The 17,500-nt window shown below is 45.1% G+C and overlaps 2 protein-coding genes across 6 annotated transcripts in view; both read left to right on the forward strand.

The window, feature by feature from the left end:
* Positions 1–4,696, forward strand: part of LOC134067477 (signal-induced proliferation-associated 1-like protein 1) — a 71,314-nt gene extending 66,618 nt beyond the window's left edge. For all 5 annotated transcript variants that reach the window (XM_062522758.1, XM_062522760.1, XM_062522761.1 and 2 more), the window contains exons 17-21: positions 1–148; positions 681–827; positions 1,674–1,767; positions 2,212–2,290; positions 2,580–4,696. The exon at positions 1–148 is cut by the window's left edge and continues 54 nt beyond it. In XM_062522758.1, the coding sequence (XP_062378742.1) occupies positions 1–148; positions 681–827; positions 1,674–1,767; positions 2,212–2,290; positions 2,580–2,723 (612 nt within the window). In that variant the 3' untranslated portion in view covers positions 2,724–4,696. The remainder of the gene's footprint in view (positions 149–680; positions 828–1,673; positions 1,768–2,211; positions 2,291–2,579) is intronic.
* Positions 4,697–11,007: 6,311 nt separating this feature from the next.
* LOC134067356 (regulator of G-protein signaling 6-like) overlaps positions 11,008–17,500 on the forward strand; it is a 70,653-nt gene continuing 64,160 nt past the window's right edge. Inside the window, exon 1 of the mRNA XM_062522610.1 lies at positions 11,008–11,140. The gene's annotated coding sequence lies outside the window, so the exon portion shown is untranslated. The remainder of the gene's footprint in view (positions 11,141–17,500) is intronic.

The following is a 17,500-nucleotide window of genomic DNA, read 5'->3' on the forward strand; positions in this document are numbered from 1 at the left end:
GACGAGAGCATCTACAGCGGGCAGCGTGACCCCGTGACCTCTGTGCCCTCCGACGGCCTGTTCAGCTGCTCCACCATGCCCCGCTCGCCCACCGCACGCCACGCACCGCAGCGCCAGCCCTCCTACAACCAGGGAGCCAAGTCCCTCGGTGAGACACACACACACACACACACACACACACACACACACTCATGCTCCTCAGCGCCAGCCCTCCTACACACACACATACACACACACACACGCGCCGCAACACCAGCCCTCCTACAACCAGGGAGCCAAGTCCCTCGGTGAGACACGCACACACACACACACACACACACACACACACACACACACACACACACACACACTCATGCTCCTCAGCGCCAGCCCTCCTACACACAAACATACACACACACACACGCGCCGCAACATCAGCACTCCTACAACCAGGGAGCCAAGTCCCTCGGTGAGACACACACACACACACACACACACACACACACACACACACACACACAAAATCACTAAACATCAGTATTTCAGTCACATTCTGAACACTGAGTTGGTGTTGCAAATGTGATTAAGACAACGTGACCTCATGTTTATTTTTCATTCGTCCGACAGTTTTGCATGAAACACACTGAGTGTGCAAAGGCCCTAAATGTTGTGTTTCTCCGTCTGTCTGGTCACTACCACAGGTGACCTGACGTCTCAGGAGGCGTGTGTGTTTGAGGCGGACCTGCGACGGCCTCTCCCCGACCCCCCCCTCATGCCACTGCCGGACGCCAGTGCTGACCGCGGCCTCGACTGGTCTGACCTGGTGGACGCCGCCAAGGCCTTCGAAGGTGAGCTGGACATGCTACTGTAAATACAGTAAAGTATTGTGAACTACATGTTGAATACATTTAGGTAGATCTTGATTATGTTTTATTATTAAATGCTCATTTAACGCTAATTTTCTGGCAGCAGAGATTGAATTTGTTCGGTATTGTAGTTCTCTCGCTCTCTCTCTGAGCCCTACAGATGTTTCACAATTTAATAAAACGGCAAATAAGAATAACTTGGCACTGATAACTACTTAGCAGAAACTTTGCAGCTCAGATAGAATTTATTACAATGCAAATGTATTTACTAGTAGGTCTGGAATTCCTTTGTGTTTTTGAATATCGAACCAAAATGTCATCCATGATGGTCTTAAAAAGGACCAGTTTAACTTCCTGAAACCTGCTGAAACCTGTGAAGCTGGGGAAAAACTGGCGTCATACAGCCACTAGAGGGCGCTTAGGTTATTTGTAACCACAGGCTCCAGACATTCAGTAATGGGCCGTTTCCACCAACAGAGAACTGGCTCCATTCTGGGTCATGCTCTAGATGTTGTACTATTCAGAGAATTTTGACCAAAAACAAATTGGTTCAGAGCTAGTTGGATCCAGAGCTGGAACTAAAAAATAGTTATTTTTTCCTGTGAAATGGAGTGGACATGCCATTCTACACCCTCTGGTGAAGACGTATCCTTGTCTTTGTACAAGACTCGTGTTAATGCAGACTGGTTCACCCAGATAGCACCAAGGTTCAAGGAATTTTAAACAGAATCAGTTCAATCAGCAGTTATCTCTGTAAGGGCCGTCTGTATCAGGTTGTTGGTACGTAGGATGTATCTGACTGTGTTTTCTTCTCGTCCCAATCTCCAGCTCAGAGAGCCAACTTCCTGTCTGTCCAAGATGGCAGTGCCATCTCCCAGCAGGCCGAGCCCCAGACTGCCCCACAGCGCCACCCCTCGCCTGCGTAAGGAACTGCACCCCAGTCCCACTGCCACTCATACACATCATTACGGCCCTTTTCAAAATGTCTCCTGGTGTCCATCACAGTGCTGTTGTGTTGATCCAGTCATGAGGCCTGAGGGGTTTTTTTGACCTTCACAGAGAGATGTTTGGTACTGTGTAGTTATCAGTTATCTCACTGCAATGTTATCTTACCTCTTACCCCCATCTCTCTATCTCTCTCCATCTCTCTCCATCTCTCTCCATCTCTCTCTCCATCTCTCTCCATCTCTCCCTCTGTTGCTCGTTCCCCCCTCCTGTGCTTTCCTGATCTCCCCTTCCCTCCCATCCACCTTTCCTGTCTATCTCTCTCTGTCTGTATCTCCTCTCTCTCTCTCCCCCTCTCTTTCTTTCTCTCTCCCTCTCTCTCCATCTATCTATCCATCCATCTCTTTCTCCCTCTATCTAGTGAGATGCCAGCCTGTCTCCTGGGGAAGGTCAGTCAGCTGGAGTCGATGGTCAAGCTGTTGCAGGATGACCTGAAGAAGGTGAGCTGTCGTCTGTTTCACCCCAACAGATTGGGGCATATTTTCCTCATATTAAACACACTATTACACACAACCTACAGCATATTATAGCACAGCTTACACACACACACACACACACACACACACACACACACACACACACACACACACACACACACACTATAGGACGGCTTCACAGTGATCACTGCATACTGCGATATAGATAGTGGAGTGAACTATATTTTATTGATTTATATTATTGATGATAATCAACTTATTTGTGTGTGTGTGTGCGTGTCTCCCTCTGCAGGAGAAGGATGCCAAGCTAAATCTGCAGGCCCAGATCCAGAGTCTGCGGGACGATAACCAGCGTCTGCAGGAGGAGTCTCTGAACGCCTCGGCCAAGCTCAAGAAGTTCACCGAGTGGGTCTTCAACACCATCGACATGAACTGAGACCGCAGGAGTCCGCCTCGCTATCGATGCTCTGCTCTCGCCGCCTCAGACACACACACACACACTCTCTCTCTCACACACACACACACACACACACACACACACACAAGCACACGCATACACAGGCGCCGGGACAAACGCTGTCAAACACACCCAGAGACCGGAAGCTGTCGAACACACCAGAGACCGGACCAGACGCTGTCAATCAAACTCAACAATGCAACTGATCACCGGAGACTCTCCCACACTCCTGAGAGAGCTGACCAGGAGGAGTCACTCACAGACGCAGACGCAGACACCAACCAAATCAGTCAATGAACCACACAGCACAAACTGAGTCACTTTGAGTCATTCTTAACCTGTGTGAATCACACAGTACGAACTGAGTCTCTGCCAGCGATTCTGAACCGATATGAATCATAATACAAAGCCTGAGTTGCTTCCAGCGATTCTGAACCGATATGAATCACACAATACAAACTGAGTCATTTCTAACGATTTTGAAGTAGTAAGAATCACACAATACAAACTGTTGTTTCCAGCTATTCTGAATCCGTATGAATCACACAATACAAACTGAGTCGTTTCCAGCGAGTCTGAACCAGTATGAATCACACAGTACAAACTGAGTCGTTTCCAGCGATTCGGACCCAGTATGAATCACACAGTGCAAACGGAGTCGTTTCCAGCGATTCTGAATCGGTATGAATCACACAGTACAAACTGAGTTGCGTTGAGTCTCGGTGAACTGCATGCAGTCCCTCTCTCTCCGCTTCCCCGTGACACGTGCTGCCCGTGCATGCTGTGACGTGACGAAGCCTTCCTCCACACACACACACACACACACACACACACATACTCACACATACTCACACACACATACAGTACATACACACACACACCTAGTCACCCCTCTGTGCGCGTGTGTTTGATATCCTGATGTGGAGAGACAATCAATTGCGTTAGGCTTCAATCAAAACCCTGTGAGACCCTTGTGTCTGTGTGTTTGTATAGATTCATTTTACTCCCTCAGAGTCTCTCTGTGTGTGTGTGTGTGTGTGTGTGTGTGTGTGTGAGGCTGCGTGCATGCGTGCGTGTGTTCACATGTGTTTTTTAATGGGTTCCTTAATTTGTCAGACCTGTCAGTCATCTCAAGTGAAATATTGTTGCAGTTTTCCTCTGCACGCCAACCACGATGGAAACCATGATGTTATTACAGTGACCGATATGTTTTTGTTATAAATGTAATAATATGAGTGACTAAAGAGACCCTTAGCGTCATTGGATGGCGTCTCAATTTTACCCTTGCAAGGTACAAACTGGAAGACTTAACTGTGTAGCTTAAAAAGACTTCCCTTGAAGCTCTCTCCTCACTTTAATGTTGACCATAAGAAGAATGTAGACAAAAATACATTCAATTTATTAAATTATAATCAGAAATGCTTGGTCATCACATGAATATGGAAAGTATATTGTATGTAAAAAAAAGAATATATGTATAGCAATGATGTGTAAACTTTTATTTTAATGCCATAAAGACACATAGGTTAGAACTCAGAAGCTATCTATTGATTATCTAACCAGTTGCTTTTTAATGCGAAGTTTTACATTTTTATTCAGCAAGAAATGTCACATTGCGACATTGACTGGAATTGACATAGTTTAGTACGCGAGAGGTGTATGCTTAGCTGAGACGACTGGGTGGATGAGCCCATGGATGTGGCGTGAACTGTAGTGTGTTTGAGCTAAGTATGTGCTGACTGCCATGGGCCATCCCCAGATTAAGGTTGGTGTTGGCGGCTGCATCTTTGCCTGCTGTGATGGGGTGTGAACAGTGCCATCTAGTGGTCAAGAAAGTATGTGCAATTTCTTTTTATATACAAAACTCCACTCCGAGTACTCTGTGTATATTCTCCAGACCTGTGTGAACCCTGAGGACAGGCTCTTCCCATTAAAACCTAACTTTTTCCTTACGGGCGGAGTCTGTGTGTTCTGTCTCCTTTAGCATAGGGGGGTATATAAGGCCTACAATGAAGGTGACCATGACGACCCACAATTCTTTGTGCCAGGTTATTCTTTCACACAAACATACAGGCATTTGTGGGCGTTTTTGAGCGGTAACCCATGGGTAACCGGGTACACCATGCTGTTGGAGGTGCTTCGCCATTGAAATCACACAGGAAATTCGATATTGTTTGCACCTCCATGTGGTCTGTGATGTAAGTCTGTGTGAAAGAATAACAATCAATCAACTTGACACACCTGCCTTTCCACATGTGTAAGTACTGTAGAGTCAAATTAACATTGTGAACATTTTTCTTGACATTATGACATTCTGACATCAGGGTCAAGTGGATAGAAAATGGCAATAGGACCAATAGAAAAGCTGAACACAGCCTAGAGATAACTACTGGATGAACATGCGCTCTGGAATGATGAGGTAGCCTAGTCTGGCTATCACCATACTAAGCTCAATCTTTTAAGATTGAACATTAGTCTGGGGAGTCTGTGCTTTATTTCTACTGCACAAGATCAACTGGCATACAGTAATTCAAATGACTATGCTTTTGGATAGTCCTTCAACCAATCAGACCAACGAGCCGGGTGCAACTTTTGGACAGGAAGCCAGAGAGATAGATGTGCAGGGTTCCAGCCTGAGCTGCAGGGCGAAGTCCAAATCGCCAGGAGATCAGGCAGGGTTTACCCAACCCAGGGGTAGCCTATGACGTGTCAGATCCAGATGTGAAGGACATGAACCATAATGACAGGAAAACAGCTACTACCATTACTGATATACATACACAAACCAAAGTTAAGTTAAACAGCTTTATTCCATTACCATCTACTAACGAGGCAACGTTTTATTTGTCTAGAACACTTAATACATGGTAACTCGATATGCTTTACATCATCCGAAAATGAAATAAAAATAGGAGATAATAATAAATAAGAGCATGGGACAAATGAAATAATAAAACATTTAACATTTCAAAGTCTTGAAAATATGAATTGTACTAGTATTAATATTTGTACTAATTTGGCCAGAATGCATTTGCCCCAACTGAAAAGTTGTGGGTTCAATTCAATCGTCTCTGCCCAGGTGTGATTCTCCATTGTATTCTTTAGGTGGGCAAGAATGGGGGGCCTTCACACCCCCCTTTGTCACCTATGGCTGCTAGCATTTGCCCAGGTGCACATTGATGACTATCTTGGAGGGTGGGCCTTACCAACAAGTCACGCCCTGCTTTGTCTGTAGTTAACTCACAGTAAAACTGAGTAATTTCATGTACAAGTAAAGCCTACCTTACACTAACAGACTTTGACAAGATTTTGGGAAAGATTCTTGAAAGATTGTAGTCTTTTAACTAATGGCCTTCATTCAAGCTTTACTCAGAAGACTACAATTTTTCAAGAATCTTTCCCAAATCAATTATTGCGTGCTGTTAAGGTTTCTGAACAGTGTCTTCTAGTGGTCAAGAAAGTATGTGCAATTTCTAGATATATAGACATCTGCTGAGTTTGTGTATGTTCTTCAGGCCGGTGTATGTTTAACTCTTCCTATTAAAAAACAGCTAATTCAATAATACATATGGGGCAGTGTATGTTCAAAAACTGTATTTTCACAGATGGTGGATGATAGATAGATAGATAGATAGATTAACTTCAATAATAGAATTTCTAGCAGCTCAGTACCACAGTAGTACAGTTAAGGGAAACTATTTATTGAATATATTGATTTTGAAATAATAAGTGTTGTTTATGAATACGACGAGAGATATTTATTTTGGGATAGAGCCATTGTACAAGATTAACAATCCTGTTAATCCTCCTCTCCCTACAACAGTGGAGTTGTTGCACAATCAGAGGGTGGGGGGGGGGGGGCAAAGGACTTTTTCAGTCTGTTTGTATTGCACTTCATAGCCTGTCACTGAACAAGCCTCTCTGTTTGATGACGGCGCGGCGGTGTGCTGAGGATGGCCAGCAGTCTGTGGAGCGTTCTCTTTTCAGCTGCTGCCACCAGGGAGTCTAGCTAGCGTAGCTCCACGCACACCAGGCAGGGAGTCTAGCTACTGTAGCTCCACACACACCAGGCAGGGAGTCTAGCTACTGTAGCTCCACGCACACCAGACAGGGAGTCTAGCTACTGTAGCTCCACGCACACCAGGCAGGGAGTCTAGCTAGCGTAGCTCCACGCACACCAGGCAGGGAGTCTAGCTAGCGTAGCTCCACGCACACCAGGCAGGGAGTCTAGCTACTGTAGCTCCACGCACACCAGACAGGGAGTCTAGCTACTGTAGCTCCACGCACACCAGGCAGGGAGTCTAGCTACTGTAGCTCCACGCACACCAGGCAGGGAGTCTAGCTACTGTAGCTCCACGCACACCAGGCAGGGAGTCTAGCTACTGTAGCTCCACGCACACCAGGCAGGGAGTCTAGCTACTGTAGCTCCACACACACCAGGCAGGGAGTCTAGCTAGCGTAGCTCCACGCACACCGCAGGGCCAGGCCCGTCTTATTAACTTGTCCAGCCTTGATATGTCCCGCTTTGTTGCACTGCTGCCCCCTCAGGAACACGGCACAGTGCAAAATAAGATGGCAGTGGCCACTGACTGCTACAACGTCCACGGGGGTCTCCGGAAGATGTTGAATGATCACAGGCCCCTCCTCAGGAAATTGAAGACCTGAATCACATTCACAACACAAGCCCATCAACAGTGAATACTTGTAGAAAAATTACTGTGGAAATCAGTTTTTAATTTTGACTCTATGAATATAATTAAGACCAAAATACATATGAACTACTTCACCTCACTTAGCTATTATGACCGCCGCTAGTGTAGCTTGTGAGTCATATGCAGTAGGTTTAGTTTTATTATGACTGACCACCGCACTAGCAAAGTTTAATATGTTTAGTCAGAGTTTTATTTGTTCCAGATGTTTCATTTGTTATTGTTTATTATTATTTTTTCTTCAGTACTCCTTGGACACTAGAATGATACGGAACCATTGCTGCACCGGACCCCCCCCCCCCCCCCCCCCAAAAAAAGGAGGGTAGGCCGGACACAGTTTTCTATGAATATCTTGAGAACCGTGCGGCCTTACGAGGGTTTGGTATGACCAGGCTAGTGGGGCATGGGATGATCAAAGTTTTTTTGTATGTTGGAAGTGTACGAAATTGAAGTGCATGATCATTATCGCACCCTCTGAAAGCATGGCAAGTTTTGTGGAATTCCATTCATGGGGGGCCATACAATAAATTCATACAGTATATGTGTGCATTTAGTGACTGTACACCAATCGGCCTGTAGATGGTGGAGTTGAGCGAAGGGTTGCTGGTAGAGGATGATTGAAATGTATGCTACATTTCTACAAGAACGCACGCACACATGCACACGCACTCTCTCTCTCTCTCTCTCTCTCTCGTGCACACTCACAGGCATGCACACATTCACACAAACACACAGAGGTGAAGTGGTAAAATAAGAGCTGAGAAAATTGAGGTTGTCTATAACAATGCAGGTGGTATTAAATGGTAAAGTGCACACACTGTGATTGTAGTGTGATTTCTGAGTGTTACAAATATGTAATAAGAGGTGGATAAACTCTTTCTGAAATGTCAGAGGTGGATAAACTGTAAATACACACACAAACACACACACACACACACACACACACGCACACACAGAGTACACATGCAAACACGCATGCTCATGCATGAACACACACATAAGCACACACACATGAACACACATCCACGGACATACACACACACACACACACACACACACACTTAATCATTTATACAAAACTGGCAAGAGTAAGAGTAGGGGATGGCGTAAGAGATGAAGACAAATTGACAAGCGTGATTTGTTTTCACAGAGAGAATGTGCCAGACTGAGCAGCAGTCATATTTTGTACTGGAATGCAGTCCATCTAGTTCTTCTATAGGAAACAGTGGCCCTGGCATGAGAAGCATTAGACAGGACCCTCTAAAAGCCTAATCACTCAAGTGAAGGATCCTGCCGTTGAGGCAGCCTGGCTCTAAAGAAAACAGCAGTGCTTCACAGTGCATGTATTTTAGCCCTGCGTTCAGAATGGCAGAATGTCATCATAGCCCTTAAATGAATGAATGAATTAAACAGATCACTGTGTACACCACTCTCCCACTCAGATGGACAAAATCATAAGAATGTTTTGCTTTTCATCAAGAATTTGACAGTAGGCTGATAGCTACAGTAATTCAATTATATAATCAATTACAGCTATAGTTGTAAAACAACATTAATTATTCTATCATTTTTGCTTGTAATGGTTATTCATTATTCATTAAAAGATGAACAAACTCAATTTTTTTTATAGGTTTCCATAAAATGTTTGAAACCCTTTCACACAGTACAGAGCGCTAACATAGTATTCATTAGCTTCGTCGCTGCTGAAGCTCTGTTTGTGTTAATCCCATGCTGAGATCATATGGCTCCTTCTGAACCGAGACCTTTGTTTCCATTTGGAGACTCAGGAGCAGAGACTAACCGAACAGCTACAGGATTCACTTTATGACAAAAAGGACTGTGTTTTATCTGACTATTAAACAGACAATTAATAATAATAATAGGGTGTATATGCAGTTGCAGTTAGTGCACACACCATGCAGTAGTTCAATTCTACGTAATCCCAAATATAATGTTCCCAAATTTACAGTTGTCCAGTAAAATAGGCCTATATTGCACACAAGAATATCATGATCTTTTACAACCATGATGAGTAAGAACCATCAAAGTCTCACTTCAACCATAGGCCTATAACATGACCTTGACTGCATGTCTATAGCATGAACAACCTTCAATTAAGGCCATCTTAAATCATCAATCTTTAAAACATGATGTCTGTGCTGTTTACAGCAAGCTTGGTAAATAAGAGTCTGAATGACTTCCATAATCTGCATTACAAAACCACTGCTCCCAGAGAGGAGAGGAGAGAGAGAGAGAGAGAGAAAGAGAGAGAGAATTGATTTTGTTAAAAAGAACCAAACATGTTCTATTAGGCCTACATGCTTCATGGCACCCCTAATGATTCTTTAAACCATTTTGAATGGTTCATCTAAGGAACCCCTAAGGATTCTTTAATGGCCTGTATGGTATAGGCTATAGCACCCAAAAAACACTTTTTAAAGAGTGTATATCGGATCTGAAAATAATCCAGTTTTTCACAACCGTTGGGCTCCCAGAACCTATGGCGCGGAGTAGACTATTCCCCCCCGTAAAGTTTCGTTTAATTTGTAAAATACAGATAACCGGCGAGACAATTATCCTTGCATCAACGCACCGACGCACCGTCAGGTGACACGTTGTAGAGATCCCTGACATGTCAAATGCAAAGTGGAAAGTGGAGTCGACTCGGTGTGTCCAAAACGAATTAATGACGGCGACTCAGTTCACATAAACTTCACAAATCCGTTGTCCAAAACAAATAAACGTAATGGCTTGATAATTTCTGCCAGTAGCCATAATTTTATTTCACCTGACCTGGACAAAGGCTGCAACAAAGTTAACGTTTGGAAAGTCAGCAGAAGTTAATGAGATAGCGAGAAGGAGGGAATGTGAGGGAAGTATGGTTGAATATAATGTGAATACCAATGAGATGCTAACTTGCAATGTTATTTTGAAAGTCAGTGAAGATGCAATTAGTTAACCTGCACTGAAATTAGGCTATATCAATTACTAGTCCGTAGTTTAGAGACTTGTTGTTTTAAGAAATCCAACACAGGAGATAGGAGATAAAAATCAGGCAGTTTTGGGGCTAGTTTCTGGGGTGTCCAAAATTTCTAGCGACACCCCTGACCGGCCTTACCCAAAGCTCCCACTTTCCTATCCAAAGCCACCTGACCTCTCTCATCTCCAGCCATCTCCCTCTCGTTTTCAGTTTTCTTTCTACACATGTGGGCTGTCTATTGATTTGTTTCATTTGATACACATCTCCTTTTCTCTTCAATCACCCCCACCCTCCCTCCCTCCCTGTGTTTGTGCATTGCTACAGCATTTGTGTAGACACTCCCACACTCCACTCTCCCTCGCTTCTCTCTCCATTCTCTCCCTCTTGCTTTCTCACACACTCTCCGAGATACACTCTCGCTTGCATGCACTCGTACACTGACATGGAGGAACACACACCACGCACGGATCCCGCTCTCGTCCTCTGACTGGTCGCTGCGCTCAGCTGTCCGGACACACTGATAGAAGCGAACGCTGCAACGGTAGTTTTCCTCTTGCGCTCCTTACGACGTGATTTTCGTCTTTTCCCTCCTCTCCGAACGGCTCTCCGCCCTCTGCAAGTCATCTGTGTCATGAACCTGCTTTCGGCTTGTTGCTAAGGACACTAAAATAGCCAGGAGTGGACTCCGACGTTGTTTTGTTGCTAAGGTAATAAATGCATTCATTGACAGGTTGAGAGGGCTTTCGGCGATTTGAATGGCTGGTGATTGTGTGGCGCTGTTTGTGTTGTGGGCAGACTCCTCTGATTGCCGGCCAACTCTCCCGCTTGCCTCCTCTCCTCTCAGCTCCAGCACAGACACTTGTTAAGATGGGCTAGCTCAGGGGTTCGTGGCAGCTGTGAATGGGTTTTGTGGATTCGTTAGGATTTGGTTTGTTCGTAAATGCGACGCAAAGAAACAGCTGAATCTTTGAGTCTGTGCAGCAATGCTCATCTTTCGCTTCATTGACTCATTACCGCGGGTCCTAATTAAACAGCGTTCTCTGTGAATGTCAGTAGCCTACCCCCATACACAGACACAGACTCTCTCTCTCTCTCTCTGATTCTCTTTCTCTCTGATTCTCTCTCTCTCTCTCTCTCTCTCACACACACACACACACACACACATGGTAGGCTACAGACACACTCAAGTCCTGAAGTTGTGTGTCTGAGCTGGTCAAGCAACACAGATGATTTGCAAATTCCTTTATCTCAGCTATTGTTTGGACTTGTTTGTGTGTTCTTCTGTTTGAACATAATACATTGGATTTAGACAGATAGATCTTTGGTCTGTAGTACTCTATAGCATTAACTTTATTAGTCAGCTCTCAGTCAGACAGTAGTCATGACACAGTCAACATCACTCAGGCTCTTAACTGAGGGAAGGTCTGTGCCGATGGACTGGAAGTATTTAGAGAAGAGGTAGCCTGCTGTAATCTACTAAAAGTAATGTAATGATGAATGCCCTAGTATAACCGCCTGGAATCATGAGTGAGAGGCAGCTGATGGCTCATTTCCGCACTGGCATTCTGCTATCCCCTCTCTCTCTCTCTCCCTTTCTCTCACTCTCTTGCTCTCCCTCTCTCTCTCTCCCTCCCTCTCTCTCTCTCTCTCTCTCTCCGGCCGCTCAGAAATGGTGAATGTGTCATATTATGTAATGATGTCTGTGACCTTATGGCTGAGCGGAGAGTGAACAAAAGCTGCTCTCAAACGGAGCGCATGTTTGCTGCCATTCACCCATGCTGCTGATGGTACACAGGTGATGCCATGGAGGAAAGCGCTGTGCCCGGCCGGACAGAAACAATATTCCTCAAACGAGAATGGGCTCACTAGACTGCACACACCACCACATTTGGAATCGGATCTATTTGGCCGAGTGAGAAAATCACACACAAGGAATTTGGCTTCGGCTGGTGGTGGCATTCTAGCAGCACAGAGAATATGTATTGAAGACAGCATACAATACAACAAATTGACTAAATACTGTGTAGACAACATGCAAAAATACAATATAGAGAAAATATATACAAACAACACAGGCTACATAGCTATAGAAAGGAGTAGACCTAAATCCAGTTATGTGGTGCATTTGATCTACAAGCAACAAGGACACAGGGATAGATAGACCAACCAAATAAGGCCTTGTGCATGTAACAATAGCTTAATTAGAGCAGTGTTAAGAGCTGAAAGCAATTTCCCCAAGTCTGCCGTGCATTCGGTTTATTTGTGAGTTCCAGTTCTGTGAATAGATTAGTATTGATCGGCCCTCAGATCAGCCCCGGCTCTACTGGCAGTCCGAGTGACGGACGGGTTTCGGTGCTCACAGGCAGGTTATTGTCTAGTACCAGAGGCATCCTCTTCAGACTGACTAGCGTTTGAAGATGTGCTACTAGCCAGTGTGTGTGTGTGTGGCGTGGTGTGTCTTTGTCTGTGTCTGTGTGTGTGTGTGTGTGTGTGTGTGTGTGTGTGTGTGTGTGTGTGTGTGTGTGTGTGTGTGTGTGTGTGTGTGTTTGTATGTGTGTGTGTGTGTGTGTGTGTGTGTGTGTGTGTGGTGCGTGGTGTGTGTGTGTGTGTGTGTGTGTGTGTGTGTGTGTGTGCAGGGGGGGTTATCAGGTGAAGCCCGTGTGGCGACAAAAATGTGATTGCTTTCCTGGCGCTGGTCCAGCTTCATGCCGGTCCCTATCAGCAGCGCTTCAGCTCGGAGCATCACACACACACACACACACACACACACACACACACACACACACACACTAAGAGAGCATCACACACACACACACACACACACACACACACACACACACACACACACACACACACACTAAGAGACCATCACACACACACACACACACACACACACACACACACACACACATGCTTGGAGAGCATCTCACACACACACACACACACACTCTGAGAGCATCACACACACGCACACACACACACACACACACACACACATACACACAAACACACACACACATGCTTGGAAAGCATCACACATACACACACCCACACACATATGCTCGGAGAGCATGAGCCGCAGAGAGGTCTTCTCCATCCAGGATGGTCCAAGTGTGGCCTTATCGGGCCCGCCGCTTCCTGTGTGCCATGCCATATTTAAGTGCACACACACACACATGCGCACACACACACACACACTCTGGAACACACACACATTGAAGTGCATGTGGAGATAAGAGACTCAAGCAGGAGTCGCAGGGAAGCAAATGACATGCAAAACGTTTCACGTTTATGCACAGGAGAGATGGTTTGTGCTGTGTGTGTGGAGTGTGTGTAAGAGTAAACTCACCTGGGTTTGTGTAGAGGAGCCTGAGAAATAAGGGTGTTCAGGAAAATACACAGCTCCTTGGAGCATACACACACTCACACTGACACACACACACACACACACACACACACACACACATAGTCGCTTTCTCACAAACACACAAATACACACACAGAAGTATAGGGATATGACAATATGTTGATGTGGTAAGATTGTGTCGCGTGGTATGGCAACACAGGTTCCTCCATCTCCTTCATGACTTCGCGCGATGGTACCTGTTACTGTAATGTATGAGGAAAACGTGACTTGAATAAGGAAACTTACTCAGGTAAAGTGTCACGGACTTCACTTTTTTGTCTGTTTCAGAGTAGTTGTTCTTATTCAGGTACAGAACTATAGATGTTGCACAGTTACACAGATATCGCTTATTTTCTTGCAGTGTATCAAGTATTTCAGGATCACTGTATCTTGATACTGTCATTGTTGTGGACACAAAGTATTGTGACATTATCGTCTGGCAAAGTACTTCCCACCCCTACACAGAGCTACAACAGACTTGGCCAGAGGGGTTGGGTTCACCTCCCGGGGAGGTGTGGAAGAGTGGTGGAAAATAACCAAGCTCTCAACAACTCCCAACTCAACTCTTTCCTCTTTCTCTATCTATCTCTCTCTTCTTTCTCTTTCTCTCTTTTTTTCTCTCTCTCTCTCTCTTTCTCTCTTCCTCTGTAGCACATACATACAGTGTATCTCGCCGTATCCTACACATTAGCATTCTGAAATGAATGGGAGCTCTGACATTTCTCTCCCACTGCCCTCCTTGCTATTCCCCTCACTTTGGCCATGTGTGTGATGCCGCCTGGCCCTACGCGGTGGCCTGTCTGCCCGCTCCCTTATCGCTGCTCAGACAGACGCCCAGAGTGCTGTGGAGAACAGACAGACAGACAGACAGACAGACAGACAGGCACACACACACACACACATACACACACACACACACACACACATACACATACACACATATACGCACATACAGCACGCACAGAGACAAACACACGCACACAGTCTTACATTCACACACACATACACAGTCTCATACACACACACACACACACACACACACACATTCTGTAGCCAAGAGCCTGAGGGAGACAAACCTGTGTGTGAGTGTGTGTTGTCTGTGATTTGATGAGTGCTTGAGTGTGAGGCTGGGTTTGCCTATGTGGCTTGTGCTGCTCCTAGGTGGATGTTGCCTGGTTGATGACATTTAGCTGTAGACCTTATAAATGGTACAGTAGCTGCTTTATAATGTTCACCTGTGTTGTAGATGGCTAACAATACCCAGCTCTATTACAAATGGTTTGTAATAAGGAGATGAAGTTAATATTTAACTGCTTTGGAGCTGGCGTATAATATTCAGCTATATTGTAGCAGACTCAAAATGTACAACTGTATAAGCCTAACTACACCCCTCAGCTGTGCTATATTCACGATATAGAACGGCCTCTCGGGGCTTATTGCTTAAAGGTGACATAGAATGGAATTAATTTTTGTCTTGGTTTTGATGAATTAGGAGAGGTTGTGCATAACCAAAGAGCTATCAGGAACATGAGGCATGGTTGTGCCCTCCATCATATAAAAATATTGAACTTAAACATAGCCACTAAAAAATGTAATTGGGCTTTTAAAATTGCAATAGAGTTTAATTTGTATTAATCAAGGTTGAATATATACTATTGTAACATCAGAGAACACAGTACAATACTCGATTCATCCATTCTATGTCCTCTTTAGGTATAGCTGTATTCTAACTGATTCATAAGACAGTATTCAGCTCTGCAGTAGCGGGCTCATGCTACTCTGGGGTGCGTTTCCCAAAAGCATATTGCTAACTACGATGCATCTTCTGTAGCGTCACCGCCAAATCTGAGTTGACAGTATTAGAGTCATTACAGGTGCAGTCCTATTTCCTGAACATTTCAGTAAAAGCTAACAAATATGCTCTTATTTTTAAAAATGTGATATGTGATAATGGGAAGCTTACAGTAAGTGTTTGTACCATGGTAGTTGTTATCACAGTTGGCAACTACCCATTTGGGAAACAGACCCTTGTATACACTCTTTAAAAAAGCGTTCTCTGGGATGCTATCTACTGTAGAACCATGCTGGCTTTAAAGAACCCTTAGAGGTTCCTTTGATGAAAGAACCATGTAGGTATGCCATATATGAAGCATGCAATAGAACCATTTTTGGTTCTATATACAGTACAGTAGCACCTTTTTTCTAAGAGTGTATTACATTACTGTATATGAAGCTGTATCCTAACTGGTGTATAATGTGGGTAGCGGTCATGCAGCTGCAGGAGTGCTGTACTGTAGGTATTGAGTTGACCTTTGACCTTTGGTCCTCCAGCGCCTCTCCCGTGCGCTGGTGGACGAGTGCGAGTGGTTGAGTGCAGGGCAGCGCAGTCTGATTCAGCTGATCAGTCAGCACAGCAGCGGTCACCTCACCTGCCCCCCAGCTGATTCATGTCACCGCTGGACTCAAGTAATACACTGCAGCCTTTCCCCAGAGACCTGAGCCTGGGAAACTGTATTTGTCTGTGTGTGTGTGTGTGTGTGTGTGTGTGTGTGTGTGTGTGTGTACGTGAATGTGAATGTGCACGCAGGACTGTGTATGTATGCAGTGTGTGTGTGCAGTGTGTGTGAGCATATGACTGTGTGTGTGTGTGTGTGCAAATGTGCATGAATGTGTGTGTGCAACCTTGCATGCGTCTGTGTGTGTGTGTGTGTGTGTGCGCGCTCGCGGCAATTTGGTATGTGTGTGAGAAAGTGAATGATTGTTGTTTGTGTGTGAGAATGCGTGTGCTTGCATGATATTGGTATGTGTGTGTGTGTGTGTGTGTGTGTGTGTGTGGTGGGCTTTGGCAGGCCTGTTGTTTTATGGCTGTGTAATGGCAGTAGAGTAAGTAAGGGCTGCCGGGCTCCTGGAGGGGCTGTTCAGCGGCTGTATCGACAGCATTACTCCACTCACACTGCAGCAGGTTAAGAGCTTATCAATCTGAGCAGCCAGAGACACTAATGTGCCGCTCCACTTGAGTTGCTATTCCTCATGCTGCACTCTCTCTCTCTCTCTCTGTTTCTCTCTCTCCTCGCTCTCTCTCTCTCGCGCTCTCTGTTTCTCCCCTTCGCTTCCTTTCTTTCTCTCTCCATCTCTCTCTTACCTTCTTGCTCTCTCCATCTCTCCCTCTCTCCATCTCTCCCTCTTTCAATATTTTCTCCTCTGTTTGTGTCTGTTTACTTTCTAATCATTCCCTCTCTCTCTCTCTCTGTTTCTCTCCCTCGTTCCCTGACTTTCTCTCTCCATCTCTCTCTTACCTTCTTGCTCTCTCCATCTCTCCCTCTTTCAATATTTTCTCCTCTGTTTGTGTCTGTTTACTTTCTAATCATTCCCTCTCTCTACCCCCTCTCTCTCTCTGTTTCTCTCCCTTGCTTCCTTTCTTTCTCTCTCCATCTCTCTCTTACCTTCTTGCTCTCTCCCACTCTCCATCTCTCCCTCTCTCCATCTCTCCCTCTTTCACTATTTACTCCTCTGTTTGTGTCTGTTTACTTTCTAATAATTCCCCCTCTCTCTGCTCTCTCTCTCTTACCTTCTTGCTCTCTCCATCTCTCCCTATTTCAATATTTTCTCCTCTGTTTGTGTCTGTTTACTTTCCAATCATTCCCTCTCTCTACCTCTCTCT

Source organism: Sardina pilchardus, chromosome 20 (genome assembly GCF_963854185.1).
Source record: "Sardina pilchardus chromosome 20, fSarPil1.1, whole genome shotgun sequence".
Taxonomy (NCBI): Eukaryota; Metazoa; Chordata; class Actinopteri; order Clupeiformes; family Clupeidae; genus Sardina; species Sardina pilchardus.